Source organism: Panthera uncia, chromosome X (assembly GCF_023721935.1).
Source record: "Panthera uncia isolate 11264 chromosome X, Puncia_PCG_1.0, whole genome shotgun sequence".
NCBI classification, from domain to species: Eukaryota; Metazoa; Chordata; class Mammalia; order Carnivora; family Felidae; genus Panthera; species Panthera uncia.
Window position 1 is genome coordinate 93,376,155 of NC_064817.1, and position 20,113 is coordinate 93,396,267.

At 48.7% G+C, this 20,113-nt stretch overlaps 3 protein-coding genes across 3 annotated transcripts in view; 1 reads left to right on the top strand and 2 right to left on the bottom strand.

Moving 5' to 3' along the window:
- The first annotated feature begins 874 nt into the window (after window positions 1-874).
- On the top strand, window positions 875-9,332 carry PGRMC1 (progesterone receptor membrane component 1). Its single transcript, XM_049644241.1, has 3 exons — window positions 875-1,306; window positions 4,699-4,854; window positions 7,967-9,332. The coding sequence occupies exons 1-3, from the start codon at window positions 979-981 to the stop codon at window positions 8,068-8,070; spliced, it is 588 nt and encodes a 195-aa protein (XP_049500198.1). The 5' UTR covers window positions 875-978; the 3' UTR covers window positions 8,071-9,332.
- A 3,261-nt stretch (window positions 9,333-12,593) lies between these two features.
- On the bottom strand, window positions 12,594-17,116 carry LOC125931935 (A-kinase anchor protein 17B-like). The gene has a single exon (XM_049644238.1). The coding sequence runs from the start codon at window positions 17,093-17,095 to the stop codon at window positions 15,584-15,586; it is 1,512 nt and encodes a 503-aa protein (XP_049500195.1). The 5' UTR covers window positions 17,096-17,116; the 3' UTR covers window positions 12,594-15,583.
- A 17-nt stretch (window positions 17,117-17,133) lies between these two features.
- Window positions 17,134-20,113, bottom strand: part of AKAP17A (A-kinase anchoring protein 17A) — a 26,128-nt gene continuing 23,148 nt past the window's right edge. The window contains exons 5-6 of the mRNA XM_049644240.1: window positions 19,181-19,311; window positions 17,134-17,224 (exon numbers count right to left, since the gene is read on the bottom strand). Coding sequence (XP_049500197.1) covers window positions 17,208-17,224; window positions 19,181-19,311 — 148 coding nt within the window. The 3' untranslated portion in view covers window positions 17,134-17,207. The remainder of the gene's footprint in view (window positions 17,225-19,180; window positions 19,312-20,113) is intronic.

Consider the following 20,113-nt stretch of genomic DNA (forward strand, 5'->3'; position numbering starts at 1 on the left):
GGCAGACTTCAAATAAAAGAACGCTGCCAACAAAGAAACTTTGGTCATTATTCTGAGCCAAAAAAAAAAAAAGCGCGTTAACCACAGAGGGTTGCTTGCTGATGCGCTGGGACTGAGCAAATCTCTGATTGCCGAGAATGAACTCAACGTAAATCCGGCGAGCCGATCCGTCTCCCCAGATATTGGGAGAGTTGTCGGACAGGGGCCCGTGCACCGACTGGAGCTACCCCGGGGGTGTCCACGCCACAGCCTCGGGCGGGGAGGACTGGAGAAGGGTCGTGGAGGAGAGTCAAAGGGGGCTCCCAAAGTGGAAATGGGTAGTCTGGGCCTCCAAGGTGCAAAAGGAGCTGGAGGAGAGAGTTTCCTTCCTGTCCCCCAAGAGAGCCCCGCGGCCCCGGTGGGGGGGGGGGGGGTGGGCGGGGAAAGGTGAGGCTTCAGAATGCAAGGCGGGGGAGAAGCCTGAAGCAGCGGAAATGGAGCCGTGCGCGGCGCGCATCAGGTGGCGGAGGGGGCCTCCGCCAGAGCTCTGCAAAGCCGAGGCTCTCGGAACCGGTCGGGGCGCAAGGAGCAAGCGAGGGTGCGGAGGAGGGCTGCGCGCTGCGTCGCGCTTAGCTAGAGGATGGCGCGACGATGGCGTGAGGCCGGGGCCGGGGCCTCGCAGGTAGGGCCGAGGCGGGGGGGGGGGGGGGGGGGGGCCGGTCCCGCGGCGCCAGGGTAGGCGGGATCCGGCTGGGGGAGGGGAGCGACGGCCGGGAGGCCAGGTGGGGGGCCGGAGCTGGGCGGGGCGCGGCGCCCCGGCGGCCGCGGGGGAGGCGGGGCCGGGAGGCTCCGCCCGCCTAGGCCCCGCCCCGCCCCGCCTCCTCCGCCGGCTAGTCCTTGTCCGCCGATCCGTGCGCGCCACAAGCTCGCAGAGAGGGAGGAGAAAGCAGCCAGTTCCGGAGCCCTCCCTAGCCCGGCCCAACCTTTGCTCCAGAGATCATGGCTGCCGAGGATGTGGCGGCGACAGGCGCCGACCCGAGCGAGCTGGAGGGTGGCGGGCTGCTACACGAGATTTTCACGTCGCCGCTCAACCTGCTGCTGCTCGGCCTCTGCGTCTTCCTGCTGTACAAGATCGTGCGCGGGGACCAGCCGGCGGCCAGCAGCGACAGCGACGACGACGAGCCGCCCCCGCTGCCCCGCCTTAAGCGGCGCGACTTCACCCCTGCCGAGCTGCGGCGCTTCGACGGCGTCCAGGACCCGCGCATACTCATGGCCATCAACGGCAAGGTGTTCGACGTGACCAAAGGCCGCAAGTTCTACGGGCCCGGTAACGGCGGCCGCCCAGGGGACGCGGAGACAAAAGAAGGGGCCCCGGCCCGGGGCTGGGTCCGGGGGAGGCGCCCCTGAGGGGAGGAATGGCGATCGTGGCGGGGCGGCTCCCAGCGGCAGTGGGCAAGGGGCCCTCAAGAAGTGCCGCGGCCGGCGGGGGACGCCGCCAGCGCCGGGATGGGGGTGGAGGGAGAAGGCTGGAGCGCTCAGGCCGGGATGGGGGGAGGGGGGGCGGGCGAGATCGCTAACCGGGAAGGGGGGCACCGCCGAGCGCAGTGTTCGAGGCGCTTCGAGGGCACGGGGTTTGGGGCTTCCTGGAAGGAGGGGCGGTGTCGGGCTGGAGAAGGGAAACGAGGGTGTCTCGAGGGAAGCCGGGGGGAGGGGGGGAGGTCCAGCCTCGGAGAAGATGCGGAGGCCGCTGCCGCCGGGAGTGGCCGTGGTGTAACGTGAAGGTGCGGGAGATGGAGCGCGGAGGTGGGATTAGCAGCAGGTCGAAGCCGCGTGCGCGCTGGCGGGTGATGTGTGTGTGCGTATCCCGTGTCCGTGGCTCGCCAGGCGCGTGTGTGCGTGCGCGCGCGCGCTTGGAATGTGGCATGTGTCAGGTATGTGTGTGGCATGTGTTTGGTATGTGTGTGCGCGCGCTGCGTGTGGCCGACCGAAAAGCTGGAAGGTGAACGCGGAGATTCCGTGGGCGGGGGGGGGGGGGTAAGGGAGCTGCTCGAGGGCGGAATGAGGCTGAACGCAGCGGACAATGGGAATGTGGCCAGATGAGAAGGTAATAGAGCATTTCAGTCTATAGCGCGAGAGAAAGGACTAGAAGCCAAAAAAAAAAAAAAATTAAAAATGGAGGGAGAGAGAAGTGGGAGGATCCTGGGAAACAAAAGGGGTAGGGCTGTGAGGGCTGCTGGGTGTGGGGATTTCAGGAAAAGCCAACCGGAGGGGAAATGAGGGTGGCTGACTGCTGAGCCATTGGAGGACAGCAGGCCCGAAGGGCCTTAGAGATGAGGCTTTCTAAGCCTGCTGGTGGATCAGAATCACCTGATGCGCTTGAGGAAAAACACCGATTCCCGGCTTAATCACCGCCACCGTGGAGGAGTCTGTCGGGGAGGTCCAGCAATCTGCATTGTAAGAGGCTTTCCCGGGGGCGCCTTTGAGAAACGGCCGGGTTTGGAAAGTCGTGCCATGTAGACTATTTGGAGAGGAAGGAGGTTTTAGCTCGTTTAATACGGACTCCTAAAAACCGAGAGCTCAGGGAGTGTGTCCACATCGAGAGTACTCTCTTGCTCGCGGGTCTGGAGAGAGGGAAGCGGTCTGGAGACGCGCACACATACCCGTGATCCCCGTCATCTCCACTCCTGCTTTGTTTTACTCGACCCAGTCCAACTAATCTAGATCAGATGTGGGAAAGTTCTTACGGAACTCGTCCCCTTAGCAGTGTTTCCCCGTGGCTGATTTAGAAGACCTACTTTCTGTAGGCCGTGTAACTGTCAAGATCATTTGAAAACCACACCTCTATTATCGGCACTTACCCTGGCACACCTAGAGGCATTTTCAGTGGACATAATCATGTAAATACCCGTTAGTACTGAGCTGCACCATCAAGAAGTCCAAAGATGTGCATGGACCATCATCGTATGATTGTAATTTGCAAAGTCATTGGGGGGAATGTAGGCCTGTGCACAGAAACACAGCACTGGGAATCAGGCGACCTGAGTTCTAATCCGGGTTGGATTACTGACCAGCTGTGTGACCTGGCACGAAGCATTGTTCTCTCTGGGCCTTAGCTGTCCCTCTGAAAAATGCTGAGGACGGCCCATTGGGAGATCTTCCTAAGTCTCTACCCTGCGTTGTCGTCCTGTGAGCCCATGAATGCGTGATACCATGTGCAAATGATAATCCACGTTACAAAGGATTCCTAAAAATGATTCATTCCGGTGCCCATTATTCTATGCATGGCACCTTTGTGGGCACTGGGAATACAGCAGGGAGCAAAACAGAAAAAGGGGCTGCTCGTGGAGCTTATATTCTAGGGAAGGTACATTCTGGTGAATATATTCCTAATGCTCCCCTTGGGCCATTTTTCAGTATTCAGTGACTATAATCTCTGAAGTAGCAAGGTCCACGCCAGAACAATTGGCCTATTTTCAAGTACTAGATGCTACCATGGCCGCTAGAAGTGTGTGTGTGTGTGTGTGTGTGTGTGTGTGTGTGTATACAGTGTGAAAACTGTGAAATGTGTCATGTGAAAACTGTGTAATGGGTTTGTTGGGTTTTACCTTCTTTAGTGGGATAGCAAACAACCGGTTTTCTTTAGAACCTTATTTGCGTTCAACAGTTGGTCATAAATTTTGTCTAATTTGTACACAAATGAATTCCTTGTGGATTGAGCTTTCCAGTGACCAGGGGGCATATTGAAACTTGATCCGTTCTCATACTTGGCCTCGTGGTTACCTACAGACTTTTTAATGTCAGAGTTGCTACCCAGTCCACCTTGGGGACACAGCACGTGGTTTAAAGTACACTGGATTCTTTTCATTTACTTGTGCAATATTTAAATAAGTCTAAACATCCACGTCAAGTACCCACAAAATGATTCACCGCTCTCTTAGGCAAAAGTCTATATAATAGCATTCTCATGTTTCATATATTTGTTTGGGATATTGATTCAGTCTTTGTTTTCCATGGAAGTGTGAGGATTTTGAGTCTTGTCTTCCAGCTCCCCAGAGTGGCAGAGGTGATCTCTGTGCTATTTCTTCTTTATTGACAGTGTAGATTATGTAACACGAGGAGAGATTTCTGAACCACTGATACTCTCATAAAATGATTTCTCCTGCAGATACCACATGTTAATGTTTAATACAGTCTCACAACCAAAGATCGCCACGAGATACTTTGGAGTCACTAAAACGGATCGGGATACATTTTATAAGGAAATGTTTTCATTTATGCCTTAGTATTTATTGCCTTAAGAAACTGTAACTTTCGCTGCTGTAGCCCTAGTGCCTCGAAGAGAGGCAGGCTCTGGGTTCAGTCCTAAAGCCGGATTCTGACCCGTGGGCTCAGTATTAACCTTAAACGATCTCCTACCACCGCATCCCGCCCTAGGAGATAATCATTCATGGCTTTCTTATTAGCTGTTTGAAAATCACAGGAAATGGATGATGATGCATAACATACTGATTTGTGACAGTCTGAGGACAACAGATCCTTCAGTATCCACCATGTAATGACAAAAGCATCAACGTCACTTAGGGTTTCCAAATGGAATTGGATACTGCAGAAGGGGGCTTTCTTCGTTGATGGGTAAGGAAGCTATTTCCTATGTATGAACCACAGAGAAACTGTCCGTCTAATAAAGAACTGATCTTTGGTTTGGTTTTGTTTTTTAAGAGGGGCCGTATGGGGTCTTTGCCGGAAGAGACGCCTCCCGGGGCCTTGCCACCTTCTGCCTGGATAAGGAAGCCCTGAAGGACGAATATGACGACCTTTCTGACCTCACTCCCGCCCAGCAGGAGACCCTGAGTGACTGGGACTCTCAGTTCACTTGTAAGCATTTTTTTTTAAATTGTGCCTGGATCAAATTTCTACCAGTAATGGGATTCACAGCAGCACAATAGTTACTACTAAGCAGCCTGAAACTGGGGAGCATTTTGATAGGCTCCTGAACGGACGGATCAAGTTCATGGCTTGAAGTGATTGCAGCAGTGCTGAGTCACCTGCCATGATTGCGTCCAGTTTTTAGCCAGTTCCCCATGGAAACTTGGGTTTCTGTTATTTAAGTTTTTGACGGGTTTGCCTAGATTCCACACTAGGATTTGGTGCTTGGCCTGTCGGGGAAAGGATCATGGCCATGTAGGCTGCAGAGAGGGATTTCAGAAGTCCTTACTAGCAAGGCTTGCTATTTAAAAGCAGCCCACATGTCTGTTGAAGAATGGGAGACTTGTGTTCAACAAAACAGCTTCTTTTTGAATCTAACTGAGCCTGACTATAGGCCTCATCTACAAATGATGCTTATAATCTGCCCAGCAACAATGGTGTCTGCATTTTTAAAAAGAAAGGGAAAAGGAGACACTTGTTTCCTGGCTTATGCTATGGGCTGAGGTCTTTGGGGCTGGAGGGTGGGGGGAGGAAGGACGGGGATTAGTTCAAATTTCAGGAATTAAGGAATCAGCTCTTGTCAAACCGAAGTGTTTATCACTTTAGCAACATCTCACTGCTAAGAATTTGACTAACCTTTCCCAGCTTTGAAACAGGATATAAAGACCATGACCATCACTTTCAGATTTTTTATTTATTTTTGGAGCACCTGGGTGGCTCAGTCGGTTAAGCACCTGACTTCAGCTCAGGTCATGATCTCACGGTTCGTGAGTTCGAGCCCCGCGTCGGGCTCTGTGCCGACAGCTCAGAGCCTGGAGCCTGCTTCCGATTCTGTGTCTCCCTTTCTCTGCTCCTCACTCACTCACTCTCTCTCAAAAATAAAAACACTTAAAAAAATTTTTTAAGGATTTTTTAATTTATTTTTTATTTCTTTTAATGTTTTGTTTATTTTTGAGAGAGAGCGAGACAGAGGAGGAGCAGAGAGAGGGGGAGACACAGAATCCGAAGCAGGCTCCAGGCTCTGAGCTGTCGGCACAGAGCCCGACGCGGGGCTCGAACTCATGAACCGTGAGATGATGACCCGAGCTGAAGTCAGATGCTCAACCGACAGCCACTCAGGCACCCCCTAAGATTTTTTATTCTCAGATGTAGTTTTCTATTTGCTGTTCTCTATAGCCAGTTAAATATTACTGACTCTTTTGGCTAAATCCAACCTTCTTTTTTTTTTTTTTTTTTTTTTGAAAATAATGCTGACTTCAGTGTTAATTATTAGCCAGCTATGGCTCTACCCCTAGATTTTGAATCCCAAGCAGACAAAGTATAGCTTTCAAGTCTAGAGGCAAGTCTTTTTACTTTGAAAACATGATTCAGCTATTTAACACTATCTAACATAGTCCCTGGTTTTCTGGTATCCTAAGGACGCTTTTGTACACATAGAGAATATTCTTCTGTATGAAACCAGCGAGTTGTAATTTATTACTGACAAAGCTCTATCTTCTAGGGCCTGCCTTCACCAAGGAGGTAAAAACTGTAAAAACTTTCTCCCCCTTCCACTAAGACCCGCCCCAAGTTCTGTTGTGACACCGGAACTCCACTCAAAACTAGTGTGGGTTCCCCTTAAAGGGGGTTTCTTGGGCGCCACCCGCCTTTTATTTGTTTTATGCAATCCCAGGCACCCTAGGGACCTTTACAACATGTTCGGATAGGGGAGTTCCAGTCCAGTGATTATTTCATACAAAAGCCGGTCTGGCTACCTGGTTAGACAGGTTGGTTACTCCCTGTTCAGAAAGAGGAGACCCGGCCCTCTTGGCCTCTGGCATCCGTAGGCTTAATCCCTCATTAGCTTGGCCTCAAGAATGCAGCCAGTGGGGCCGTGATCCCTTCTCCTGCCTTTTGCATTCTGGTTTGCACCCTTAAATCTGTTTTCTCCAACATCTCCAGTGCTCTCCTGCCTCCTTAATCACTTGCTTTTAACAATGCATAGCTTTTTCCTTGTGTTGGGAAAAACCACCGTCTCCCGCTTTTCCTCCATCCGCTAGAGGCCTTGTTCCTCCCCTTCACTGTCACCCGTCTAAGAAGTGCTGGTCCCTCACCACTGCTTTCTTGCTCCCAGCGATTCAGTTTCCGTCCCCACAGTCCCACAGAACTTCCCTTCCTGAAGGTTTCCAGGGACCTGCTTCTTGCCAGTATTAACTTCACTCCTCCTGCCCTTGTAGAGCTCCTGTCACGTGCCCCCGCCCCCCGGGGGGGCCCCCCTCTCCAGAGTCCCCAGCTCCCGTTGGAACTTCATTAACTCGTATTTCCAATTTTGCTTTAAAGTAGCTCGCATCCTTCCCTTTCCATTCCCATGGACATCCTGCTTACTCCTGGCCCTTGTTCCTTCACATACTGATCTGCCCGCCGGCCGCCTGGGCTCCCTGCGCTGGGCCTCCTTGCTGTCATCTGCCTGGTCTGCCAAAGCGCTGGTTTCCCGTGCCGTTCTTTTGTCATAAACCTTCACTGCCCTTCGCCACCTGTAGCCGAAGTCCAGATGCTTCGGGCCGGCTGTCCGCCACCTCCATCATATTCGCCCACACTGCTTAGCCAGCCTTCCTCCCGCGCCGTTGAGCTCTCAACTCGGTCTCTCCGGTGTTCCCCAGATGTGTTCAGCCTCGCCTGCGTGCCTCCGTACGCGGCATTTTCATTTTCTGAAATCCCTCTTGCCTCACGTCCTCCTACGCGTCCTCCCAAGCATGTCGTCCTTCGTGAGGTGTTCTGAAACCCTTCCAACTAACTCCTAGCGAGCCCTGCTCTCCCGCTTGTGCACACAAACACGACTCTGCGTCAGCCTTCCCTTGCACACTCCTCGCCCAACACCGCCACCCCTTCTGTGTTTCTTCTGAACAAAACTCTTAATTCCCGGTCACCGAGGACTGTGGCATAAGACCTTCCTAACAGAGACCTTCAAGAAGCCCGGCACATCGCCGCATAGACCGTAGGCCTCTAGTGAATGTTTGCAGGTGGGAGGTAGTGGTTCTGGGTAAGGCACGAGAGCGATCATTTGTGTTTTCTTTGCCTCCAGTCAAGTATCATCACGTGGGCAAGCTGCTGAAGGAGGGGGAGGAGCCCACCGTGTACTCCGATGAGGAAGAAGCAAAAGATGAGAGCGCTCGGAAAAATGATTAGAGCGTCCGGTGGAAGCATATCTATTTTTGTATTTTGCAGAATCATTTGTAACATTCCAGTCTGTCTTTAAAACATGGTGATTTCCAATATTTAGAAACGTTTCGAACTCGGCTGTAAGTTTTTGTAATTAACATCACTAGTGACACTGATACGCAATTAACTCCCGTCTCCCAAGTGCATGATGCGTTTGTGTGTCGCAAATCCAGACCGTGAACTGCAGGGCCGTAATACAGACGTTATTACCGTTCCCTTCTCTCTGTAGTCAGTACGGGCCGACTTTCAGTTTGTTTTTCCTGAAAGAGACGGGCGAGACTTGGGTATTCCCTCCCTGCCCAAGCAGATAAAGATGTTAAATGCAGAGCCCTTCCAGCAACCGAGAACAAAGGATGAACTTGCAGTCCCGACGTTCTCAAGACAGCAAATCCCTCATTTCTCAATTGACTTAGCTGCACGATTTCTGTTTTATCTACCTCTAAAGCAAATCTGCAGTATTCCAAAGCCTCCGGTATTGATTAAAGAAAGCTGTCCATTAAAAAAAAAAAAAAAAATTTTTTTTTTTTGAAATCTCAAAGCTGGGCTCAGTTGGGAAAAATACATTCGCTGTGTTTCTAGACCGCCTTACGATTTTTTTTTTTTTTTTTTTTTTGGTCCTCTGGACACTCAGATGCCCCCGCTAACACAGCGGTATACAGTGAGGCTTGAAATAGGATCTGAACATTCGAAGGGAAGCCTTGGAAGAAATCAGCCGGCTTGCCTGAAAAGCTAACTCTACGAAGAAAATGTAGGGACCCTCTTCCCCATCCCCACGTTCACGGTGGGACGATGGTTACCCGACCGGGTTTGCCGCGAGGGCGGGGGGCGTGCCGAACAGAACACTCGTTTGCTCTCCCGGCAGCCCTCGCGCCCACCTCTGGGGAACGAAGAGAGTACAGGTCGCCGTAGCCACGCGGCTCTCAAAATCCATTCGTTAAGGTAACCGTCATTCTTCTGTCCCGACAAAAGTAGCCGCCGCAAGAGGAGTCGGGCCGGGTGTCTAGGTCTCTGATAACTGGGTCTTTTCGGTTAACAATAAACTTAGCTTACGTAGACTGTACAATTGTATGAATTTGTAAAAGTATATGAACTAGTGAGGTCTCCGACCCTTGTAACTGTAGTTGAATAGTCCTTGTATTTTCTTGTGAACCGTGTTTAATGGTTTTACCTCAAATCAGAAAACAAAATGAAGTGCTTTGGTCAGTTAATAAAAACGGTCTTACCCAGTATAGTGTGGTGGGTTGTCTTTTTTTTTAAACCTCGGAAATCAGATTCGGTCATTTTACTTTAGCTTAATATTCAGTTTCGCTCCTGAGGGGTGTGTGTGTGTGTGTGTGTGTGTGTGTGTGTGTGTGTATTCAAAAAGAAACCCGTTAAGGGGCAAGACCTCAGACCCTCACACCACAAACCAAATACCAGCTTATCTTGTGAAGAAGTAGTGAATTGAGGGGCGCCTGGGTGGCTCAGTCGGTTAAGTGCCTGATGGGTTCAGGTCATGGTCTTGGGGTTCATGAGTTCAAGGCTCATGTTGGACTCTGCACGGACAGTGCGGAGCCTGCTTGGGATTCTGTCTCCCTCTCTCTCGGCCCCTCCCCGCCTTGCTCTCTTTCTCTCTTTCTCAAATAAAAATAAACTCAGGGGCTCAGTAGGTTAAGCGTCCGACTAGTGCTCAGGTCATGATCTTGCAGTCTGTGAGTTCGAGCCCTGCGTCGGGCTCTGTGCTGACAGCTCGGAGCCTGGAGCCGGCTTTGGATTCTGTGTCTCTCTGCCCCTCCCCTGCTTGTGCACTGTCTCTCTCTCTCCCTCAAAAATAAACATTAAAAATAAACCTAAGAAGACAGTGAATCGAGATTAGCTAAGCTGCCTTAATTCCAACGTACAAATGGACATTTTTTTAAAAAACTAGTGAATTTATTTTTTGTGACTTGTCAAATTCTGCCTCAGAACTTTTCTAAACTCCAAGGCAGACCTGCCTTCCGGTCCATAGCAAGGTTATTAAGGGGTAACTGCTGATGGCATTAGCAAGTGCCAAGGCACGGTTGGTTGTTTCCGTTTCCAGATACCATCTGACCAGGAGAATATTCAGGAATTCTTTCACGGTAGCTAATTCCCCTCCTAGCAAAAGATCAGATTTGCGTATGCAGTTGGTTGTATAAATACAGCCTATTAATATTAGTGTTTTGCCATTTTGACGTTAAAATTGGCAGAGTTTTCTTACGAGGGATGTACTCCCTGGACGAAAGAGGGCTTGCAGCTTTCCGGTTTTTCTGTTACCAAACATTGCCTATTTCTTTAAGTTTTTATTTATTTATTTCGGGAGTGGGGGCAGAGAGGGGGAGGGAATCCCAAGCAGGCTCCGCGCCATCAGCATGGAGTCCGATGCGGGGCTTGAACTCACAAACCAGGAGATCATGGCCTGAGCCAAGATCAAGAGTCAGCTGTTTAATCAACTGAGCCACCCAAGTGCCCCTGTTTCTTTTGTTTTTAAATGAGCTCTTCCCCTCCCCCTCCCCCGCCCCGCCCCCACTAGGTTTCATGCAACTAATATTCCAGTTGCCTGTTTTGTGCCAAGCACCCTATTACGCTGTGTGCTTCTGGGAAGGGGTGGGAGAGAAAAGTTGGGCCACCTTGCAGCCTGAAATCTTTCAGATGCGAAGATTAGGCTGCTCCTTTTTCTAAGCTAAACAGTGTGCCCGATGCCAAGAGGAAAACATCCAGGGCCCTGTTAAAGTTTCAATCTCAAATAGCCCGATTCCCCACCGTTGAGAATGAAATCAACATTGTATTGATTACATGTAAAAAGGATATTACTAGAAGGCAGGACTTCAGTCTAGAAACTTCTCAAATCCAGCTAGCATATTCAGAAGCCACGTTATGTAAAAGGTGCCATTTAAGCTGGGGGCGTGGAGGTTACAGGCACCCGGCCAGTGGGGGAGGTGTGAAGTGAACATCTGCTTGTTCCCCTGCCTTTATCCAGCCCCTGCAGAGGCCCTGCGTTCTCAGGACTAGCGTCCTAAGCATTCTGTGTTTGCCGCGCCTCCCCATATCTGTGGCTTCTCTACATAACAACACATTCACAACACGTCGTCGGAGGGCCAAACAGGCTAATCCTAGACCCAGAACAAGCATCCGGACAGCCCTTGCTGTTTCAGAGACAGAGCTTTTTGACCCCCCCAAAAGGGACCTTTCAGCTGTAAAGTACCCAGATTGTACTAAGGTACAGGCAGCCTTTGTTACAGAACACTTCGAGGCAGCGTGCTGGACGCTTCACGTGAAAATACAGGTGACTCCCGAATGGTCAAAGATTGACCAGTGAAGCCCCCGAGACGCCCCCACACCCCCACTTAGTCCCGGCTATTGTAGAACTTGAACACTGCCACCAGGTGCTGAAGGGGTGAGATGAGATGCCATGGAGTCCATTTTGCTACCTTCGAAGATTATTGATAACACCTTTGCCGGGGCGCCTGGGGGGCTCAGTCGGCTGAGCATCCGACTTCAGCTCAGGTCATGATCTCACGGTCCGTGAGTTCGAGCCCCGCGTCGGGCTCTGTGCTGGCAGCCCGGAGCCTGGAGCCTGCTTCGGATTCTGTGTCTCCCTCTCTCTCTGCCCCAACCCACTCGCATTCTGTCTCTGTCTCTCTCAAATATAAATAAGCATTAAAAAAAAAAAAAAAAAAAAAACCTTTGCCGAAGGGAGGATAGTCTTAAGTCCAGATACTATCATTTCACCTTATCCAAACTGAAGATCAAACTGTGATCTTCAGTTGTGTGAGCTCTGACACAGTTCCCAAACATCAGCGTCATAAAGGGAAAAATTGCATAGAAGCAAAAAGGCTCTTTTTAAAAATTTATTTATCTTTTCATGTTTATTTTTGAAAGAGACATAGAGACAGAGCAGGAGTAGGGGAGGAGGAAGGGAAGAGAGAGAGAGGGAGACAGTCCGAAGCAGGCTCCAGGCTCTGAGCTGTCAGCACAGCCCGACTCGGGCCTCGAACCCACAAAACACGAGATCTAGACCTGAGCCGAAGTCGGTCACCTAACTGACCGAGCCACCCAGGTGCCCCTATAATTTTTTTCTTAATATTTATTTTTGAGAGAGAGTGGGAGCAGGGGAGGGGCAGAGAGAGAGGGAGGCACAGAATTCAAAGAAGGTTCCAGGCTCCGAGCTGTCAGAGCTGTCAGCACAGAGCCCGACGCAGGGCTCGAACCCAAGAACTGCGAGATCCCAACCTGAGCTGAAGTCGAGTGCTCAACAGACCCCCACATAGGAGCAAGACTAAAACTGGACATGGATAGGGGCGCCCGGCTGGCTCGGTCGAAGGAGTGCGCAACTCTTCATCTCGGGGTCATGAGTTGGAGCCCCATGCTGGGTGTAGAGAGAACTTAAATAAGTGAATGAAACTTAAAAAAAAAAAACAACCCCAAAACTGGGCACATAGATTTTCACAGAAAATGTAGATGATGCACGTGGTAAATGAACAGGCAGTAGGTAGTCACTATGACCATTTTATTTTTAATATATCTGAAAATTAAATATGTATTATTTCTCTAACAATGCAAATGAGGATCGACAACATTAGTGCACAGCGGCATCCTACAAGTAGAAACTCACCCCGCCCCGGTGAAATTATTAGCGTTGAAGAGTTCACATTCTAAACAGTCTTTGCCACACACAAAAATGCGTTTATTTGGTTCTTACTTTCAAAATTACCAGGTTACATGGCTTTCTACCTGAGAAATTCAAACAAATTGAACAAAAATACATTGACAGGTTTTTAGTTTTCTTAAAGCACTATCAGCACATACGAGGAAAAACATGGAGATGTCTATCTAAAAAGACAAAATTTAAACTTCAGGCCCTTACTTAATAAGACATAGAAAAAAAGATGTGAGGAAAAAACTCTTGCACCACTTAAATAACAACACAACAAAGAATAACTAAATAACTAGAACTAATAGAAAGTGATCACAATATTTTCGGTTCTATCTCATTCCTTACTAAGCCATTCACTCCATTGAAAAGTATAGGATAAATTGTTCTCTTCTTCATTTAAGGCCTATGCGTGCGCGCACGCACACACACACACACACACACAAGAAGTTTATTTAAATCTAAAACTCATGACTATAAGACATATAAAAATCGAAGGTGGTACAGAAAGTAAACATGAAATCAGTATTTTTACTAACTTCTAGGTCCCAGGATGGTATTTAGCAAACAAACGAAACCAGACAAAAATATTAGATAGAAGTGACTTAGCACCAGTTCTCTTATACCAAAAAAAAAAAAAATTGCACATGCTGTATTCTGCAATTTCTTTTTTATGCCTGGTCACTGAGCAGCAAATTGTTTTCATGCCCAAAAATCTCTGCAAAGAAAAATTATCTAATGACAGCAGAAATGAAGATTTGTTTTCCAAACAACCATAACTGCTTTCCATTACGAGCCCATAGTGTTCTTGGTTTCAATGGCATGGAGCATGAAAAAAGAAGGAGGCAGAGGAGGAGAAAAATACGTAGTTACCAAAAGCTGTCTGGCAAAATACAAGCTCTTAGCACTTTAAAAGGCTACTCTGGACAACAGTACTTTGAACATTAATAGTCACTGCTAGTCTTCAGAGGAGAAAAGGCACTCACCCCACGAAACGATTTTTCAGATTTGACAAGCCAAACCTAGTTTTAACGGCAGAGTCACTAGGTTGAAAGTGGAACCAAATACAAGAGAACCAACGAATCGTCCGTTGGTTATCATCTCCTTAATGATAAACACAATCCGCTACATTACTTGTAAACTTTTGCACGTACTAGCGTAGCTCTCTTAAATGGGAGGAGAAGAGATCAATGAAACAACGTGTGGTTCTTACTTCCGGTAACTTAGAAGATCTTGTGGCCCCTTTAGAGATCAGGTTGCTCGAGTGGCTGGCTGGTTATGAGCACGTAACGTGCCTCGTCACTCAGGGCAACCACACTGACTGGCATTCCACCTTGGCTCTACCGGCTGGTACTTTTCCACAGAATATCCAGTTAAGACTGAAATGAATCATGTCACAGGGAAATGTTTGCCTTCCACTACTTCTGTGAATGAAAATCACCCTTTCGTCCTGCAGCCGGTCTGATCTCATTGATGTCTTCAACTGCCGAGTCAGGGATAGCTTGGCTGGGGGTGGGGAAAAAAAGGTCACCTACTGCCCCTGAGGGTCCTAAATCCTATATAAGGCGGAATGAATCAGCCGAGCTTTTAATAGAACATGCACTGCGTTAAGATGTAAGTCTTTATGAATCTATAAAATATCTCAATTTAAAAACATAGTCAAGAAGTCCAAAACCAGTAGGTAAAAAGAGAAACCGCTTATGTTACGAGTTTACAAAGCCTTCACACGTACCATTTTTCCCCCAGCTGGAAAACTAGGGCTTTGCCCTCGACTCCTAACTCCATGGCGTTATTGAGGATTGGGGAGGCACTTGTTAAACGTGTTATCAAAAGTCAGTTTGGGGATAGTCAGCGGCTTTTTACAACCTGATGTCACCCAACCCTGAGTGAAAGGATTACATAACCTGAAATGAAATACTGCCACGTCCTGTCCTCCCAAAGTGCTGGTATCGGTGCCCCAGGATCTTTCGGCATTTCCTTTTGCAAATCCCACTGGTTCTTTTACTTCCATTCTCTTGCTCTTCTAGGATGGAATGACGTGGGGTTCTTCAAAAAAAACACACACACACAAAAACAAGAACAAAAAAAAAAACAAAACAAAACTCTGCAAATGGTCCACCATCCGTTTAAACGTCAAGGGACAATCTGAGCCCCTTTTAGTTTTGTCTTCCAAATTTTGTTTCTAAAAGGACAACTCTTTGAGTACTGTGAACACATTTAAAAGATTAATTTCCCTCTGGTGGGTGGTCCCGTAACCTTCCGATGTCGTGAAGGAGTCTCTGGTATGTCCTCGCTGTCATCCCTTCTGTCACCTACAGCCATTTCTGGATAAAAGTCAGGAAAGTTTCGTCGCTGCACGTGGTGTTTCTGACCAAGGCTAAGAAGGTATAAAAAGGCCTTCTTTCATTCGCTGTTGTCCCTTTCGAAGATAAATGACACTAAATGATGCTGTTAGAACAGCTAAAGAGCCACAGGGGGCCATCTCAACTCCTCTCAACGTTCATCTGCTCCCTCGCTGGCACCCAGTTAAAGTCGCGGCTGAACTGTAGAAATGTCTGTCCTCGGATCAAGAAGTTTTGCGGGCACACTGTTTTACCAACCTTCAGAATCTGGATGTTTTCTATTTCTAAAGTTTGCCAGCACACTGGCAGTCATTGATGCTTTGTACTTTGGCAAGAGAAACAAGGTTTTTGCATTTGACCTTGCTCAAGCTTTTAAGTGTCGCTCTCTTGCTCTGTAGTTGCCAACTACATCGCTATATTTGGTTTTAAATTTTCTTCTTGCAATTTGTTTACTGCGAATGAGAGCGTTTTCTGAACTGAGAGAACTTCAAAACATTTGAAAATACAGAGGACTAGTGTAGCCGTTTTGTAAATAGCTTCCATAGTCCGCGTGCTCCTGACTGTTATGTCTAACATAATAGTTACCAGAATTCAGCATGAAATCTTTAGAATTCTCATATCTTTTGAACCTTCTCACCTCCTGGTTGTAGTCTGGCCTCCAGGGGGTCTCTCTTCTTTGGGGGAAACCCCCCAAGTAGAAAACATCAGAGCTGTTTGATGATGTTATTGGCACATGAGGGGGCCTATAGTTCACGTTCTGGCCGAATGTGCTATTGTCGAACCTCCTCCTCTTTCTTACCATGTCGTCTAATAGATCACCGGGGCTGGATCCACGGTAGTAGCCTTCATCAAACAAATATTTGGGGGCCAGTGTTTCCCTGTTTTGGCTGTTGTTCTTCTCACCTCTCATGGAACCGTTTTCACCTTCAAGCCACGAGCATGTCAGCTCATACCTGGACCTCTTGACTGGTTTCCAAAGCTCATATTTAGAGTAGCGTTCCTCCCCGTCGCGGTTCCGCTCTGAACACCAGGTCTGCGGACTTGACCTAATTTCTTGATCTCTAGCGATAATTTCAGCAGCATCAAGAGATCTTTTTTCTGGGGAGCTATCATATGTAGTCACAGATTTCTCATGGTCTTCTTTCTTTATGCTAAGGATTTCACTGAAGCATTCAGAATCACTGCTAATTTCCTCTAAGAAATCGGTCAACTCCATTTCTAAGTCTGCTGACCTGTTGGGTGAGGAATCCCGGCTCTGACTGGTGGATCTGGAATCTCTGACCTCGTAAGCATAAATCTCTTCCGACAGATGGCTCTTTCCATCAGTTGGGGACAAATGACCACCAGCCTCACTGGCTGTGTCCTTGCAATGATTTAACTCCTTGCGACTCTCTTTGGCATAATCCACTCTTCCTCTCTTTTGTGGTTTATGCTCGGGACCCTGAGTACAAATCTCTGAGCAGCCATCATCTTTTCGAGCCTGTCGTCTTGTTGCCAGGTTTTGCACTGGGCTCAGGCTGGTGGAGTGATGGTTACATTTTCTCAAAGTGACTTGAAATCCATTTCTCTTAGCATGGACAGCCCTCTGCCACTGACGCGTGCTTTCCGGGCCACTTGGTTCTAGGCAGATACGGGCATAGTTTGGAGGTTGATAGTAGTTTAACATGTAATCAATAAATTCATCTGTTTCATAGATCTTCTGTTTCCTGCCACGCCCTCGCTCAGATAATCTGGAGGAATCGAATTTATGAGAATTGCCGCGGTCTTCTTTCTCAAGAGGCTGACCTCGGACTGTTGCATTCTGCAGAGAACTCTGGTCAGAGACCGAACTATCATTGTATCCATCAGCTAATGATTTTCCAGCTCCTGCTCCTCTAGCTGAAGAGCTTATTTTTTTTCTCCTAAGGTGGTGGGGAGATACATGTAAGTGAGCCCTATTTCTTTTCTTCATTTTTGGTTTTCGTTTATGGTGTGGCTTGGCAACCTGATATTTTGGCATTCCTTCTTGATTCTGAAGGTACTGACTGTGTAGCTCTTCTTTCTTCAGAGTTTCCAGCGTGTTCCCTGGAGTATGGTTCGCTCTGGGGCTTGGATCGTCTACCCCCTGTGGGTTAAACTGGGTGGATTCCTTTAAAGAAAAAGGTTAAACATCTCACATGAAAACTGTAACGGTTTAAACATTTCAAAGAAAACTGGGCTTTCTGGCATGGTTCTGAAGTGGTTTCTAAGCTGTAAGGTGGATCCAGACTAGGAACAACATCGCACTGAGGAAAGAAGAGGTACGAATGAAGTGTCTCGGGCTAACGCACACACTGGGTCTGTGCTCGACCGTTTACACACCTTCAGAGCACATGACCCTTTTCTTTATATGTGCACAGACTGGTGAGTATTTACTGTTCCGGGTCTTACGCTAGGGGCTGGGGATAGTAAAAGAAGAAATGCTCTACAGCCTTCCCAGAAAATCCTAGAACAAGAAGAGACTGATGGGTGAAATGTGTGTCTAAAAGGGAATCGCCTGGCCTAAAAGATGAACCGCCTTTCTGTTTTCCATTCCAGCCTCTTCCCGTGGATTGTAGGGGAGGGTATCCCTGAGCTGTCCCCTCTCACCTGCTTCATTCAGAAGCAAGATGACAGGTAGAAAACACGGCCATGCCAGTGGTTCTGTCTGTGTTGTCTGCTCTGCACAACCAAAGGGCAGGTTAAAGGTGCCGCCCACAGGCCCCACCCCGCGGGGAGAGTGTGCCCCGCGCCCTCACTGACAGCTCGCGTCAATCGGGACAGTGCCCACCCGTTACCCGGGATTCAAACCTGAGGACTGCACGCAATCAGTATGTGGCATCAGTGGGGCCAAGAATTAGGCACCACACACGTTTAAAAAGGTAAATTCTTAAAAAGGGGTCGCCCCCAGAGATCAGTAAGGTAAATTAAAAGATTCAGCTAGCCTTATTAGAAAGTCTATGTGAGAGTTTTCTGATCTCAATTTCACTCGGGTCGGTTGTCCACACTAATGAGAGAAAGGCTGGGTATCCGGATACGCATCAAGGTAACGCTCTGATACTGATGCCATTTACTCTTGGTCTTTAAAAACACTGAAGGGGCGCCTGGGGGGCTCAGTCGGTAAAGCGTCCAAATTCAGCTCAGGTCTGATCTCACCGTCCGTGAGTTCGAGCCCCGCAAGGGGCTCTCTGTTGTCACCGAGGAGCCTGCTTTGGATCCTCTGTCTCCCTCTCTCTCGGCTCCTCCCCTGCTCTCCCCCTCTCTCTCTCTTGCTCTTTCTCTCTCTCAAAAAAATAAAATAAAATAAAATAAAAACACTGAATATGCATTTTTAAATTAATAATTTGGGAACCTTTCTGACCTTCACTCCAGGATATCTGTGGAGCCTGGTTATCTTTAGGAGGTCAGTAAAGTGGGGCAAAAACCAAAAGCAACAACAACAACCACCACCACAAAACCCAAAACTCCAAAACGGAAACTCTCCAAACAAAACAATTGCTCTGTGATGTGGGAAATTCCTTAGCAAATAGTTTAAGACTAGACTAACATGAGCCTGCTACCCTAAGGTCTCTGTTCAAGGTTCTTCCTTCCCATCCAAACCTGTTGCAGATGAACGGACAAGTTGATGGAAGGCCACCAACCTAACACCCCTTCCCTCGCCCTGGCGCCTTCCGTTATATCCATGAGAAACTCAGAGAAGATACACTAGCTATAGGGCTCTGGGTCAGACCATCCTGGAGTTCGGGAACACACAGCGTGCCAGGCGGTAAGGGTGAGACACAAGTGCTTTGGACAATTTGGGTACCTCTTTCGCAAATCCACAGCTGGGCTACTGGAGATCAGCCTATTGAAAACGAATCCCAAGGAAGGCAAAGAGTCTTCCATGGAGTCGATTTGAAACAGGCCACTGCTTCAGCATAGAAGTGTGCCTCAGAGAGATCAGTACCTACCAAAAGTGATGGCTGATCGAGAAAGAGCCTTACTGCAATTTTCCTCAAGAGGACGCGTAGCAACCGAAGGGCCTCCCCCCTCCTCTGAGCCAGCAGGCACTTCCTCTCCTCCCACTCTTCCCAAGAGTCGGGCTCACGCGCAGCTTCAGCTTTGGCTGGCTCCTTCTGTTTCCTTTGCCGGTGTCTGTCTCTCTCCTTCAGGGCTCGCCGCCTGACCCTGGCCCTCCTCCTCTTTTCCTGGGCTCTCCTCTCCTCCTCTTTTCTTTTCCTGGGCAATGATGAAGATTCAGTCCATTCAGAAGGTATCTATTAGGCATTTGCTCTCCTTCCAGCTCCCTCCCCACTGCCCGGGGAGGACGGATCATTTGGGTTTCCAGGAATCACTCAGCGCTAACCCCGGGGCCTGACACAGACGACTTAGGGAATAAGACACCACGCACGGGGCACCGGGGTGGCTCAGTCAGTCAAGCCTCCGACTCTTGATTCCGGCTCAGGTCATGATCCCATGGTTCGTGAGTTCGAACCCTGCATCGGGCTCTGTGCTGACAACGCAGAGCCTGCTTGGAATTCCCTCTCCCTCTCTGCCCCTCCCCTGATCCCGCCCTCTCAAAATAAGTAAATAAACTTAAAAAAAAAAAAAGAAAAAAAAAAAGGCTCCATGTGCATCAGTCAAAACAGAAGGACACAAAGTTGAGCCGGTTGGTTAGAAGCATGTACAGGAGAGAGTGTGCAAAAGGAAGGCTACAGAATTCAAAGGAGGGGCTTCTAGAAGTCCCCACTTTCTCAAACCACAAGCAGTCCAGCTTGTGGACTCAGCTGTCACAGTGCTGATTCCATTTCTCTTGAGATCAAAACCTTCCGTGGAGTTGACTTCACCTTGGCTTATAAAACGGGGAAGTCAAGGCACTCAGAAAATCTTACGGATGAGAACTGGTACTTAACACGGTACACGATCATAAAAACTACTGGCTTAGAAAAATACAGGCTTTGGGGCACCTGGGTGGCTCAGTCAGTTAAGCGTTGGGCTCTTGACCTCAGCTCAGGTCGGGGCCTCACGGTCCGCGAGGCTC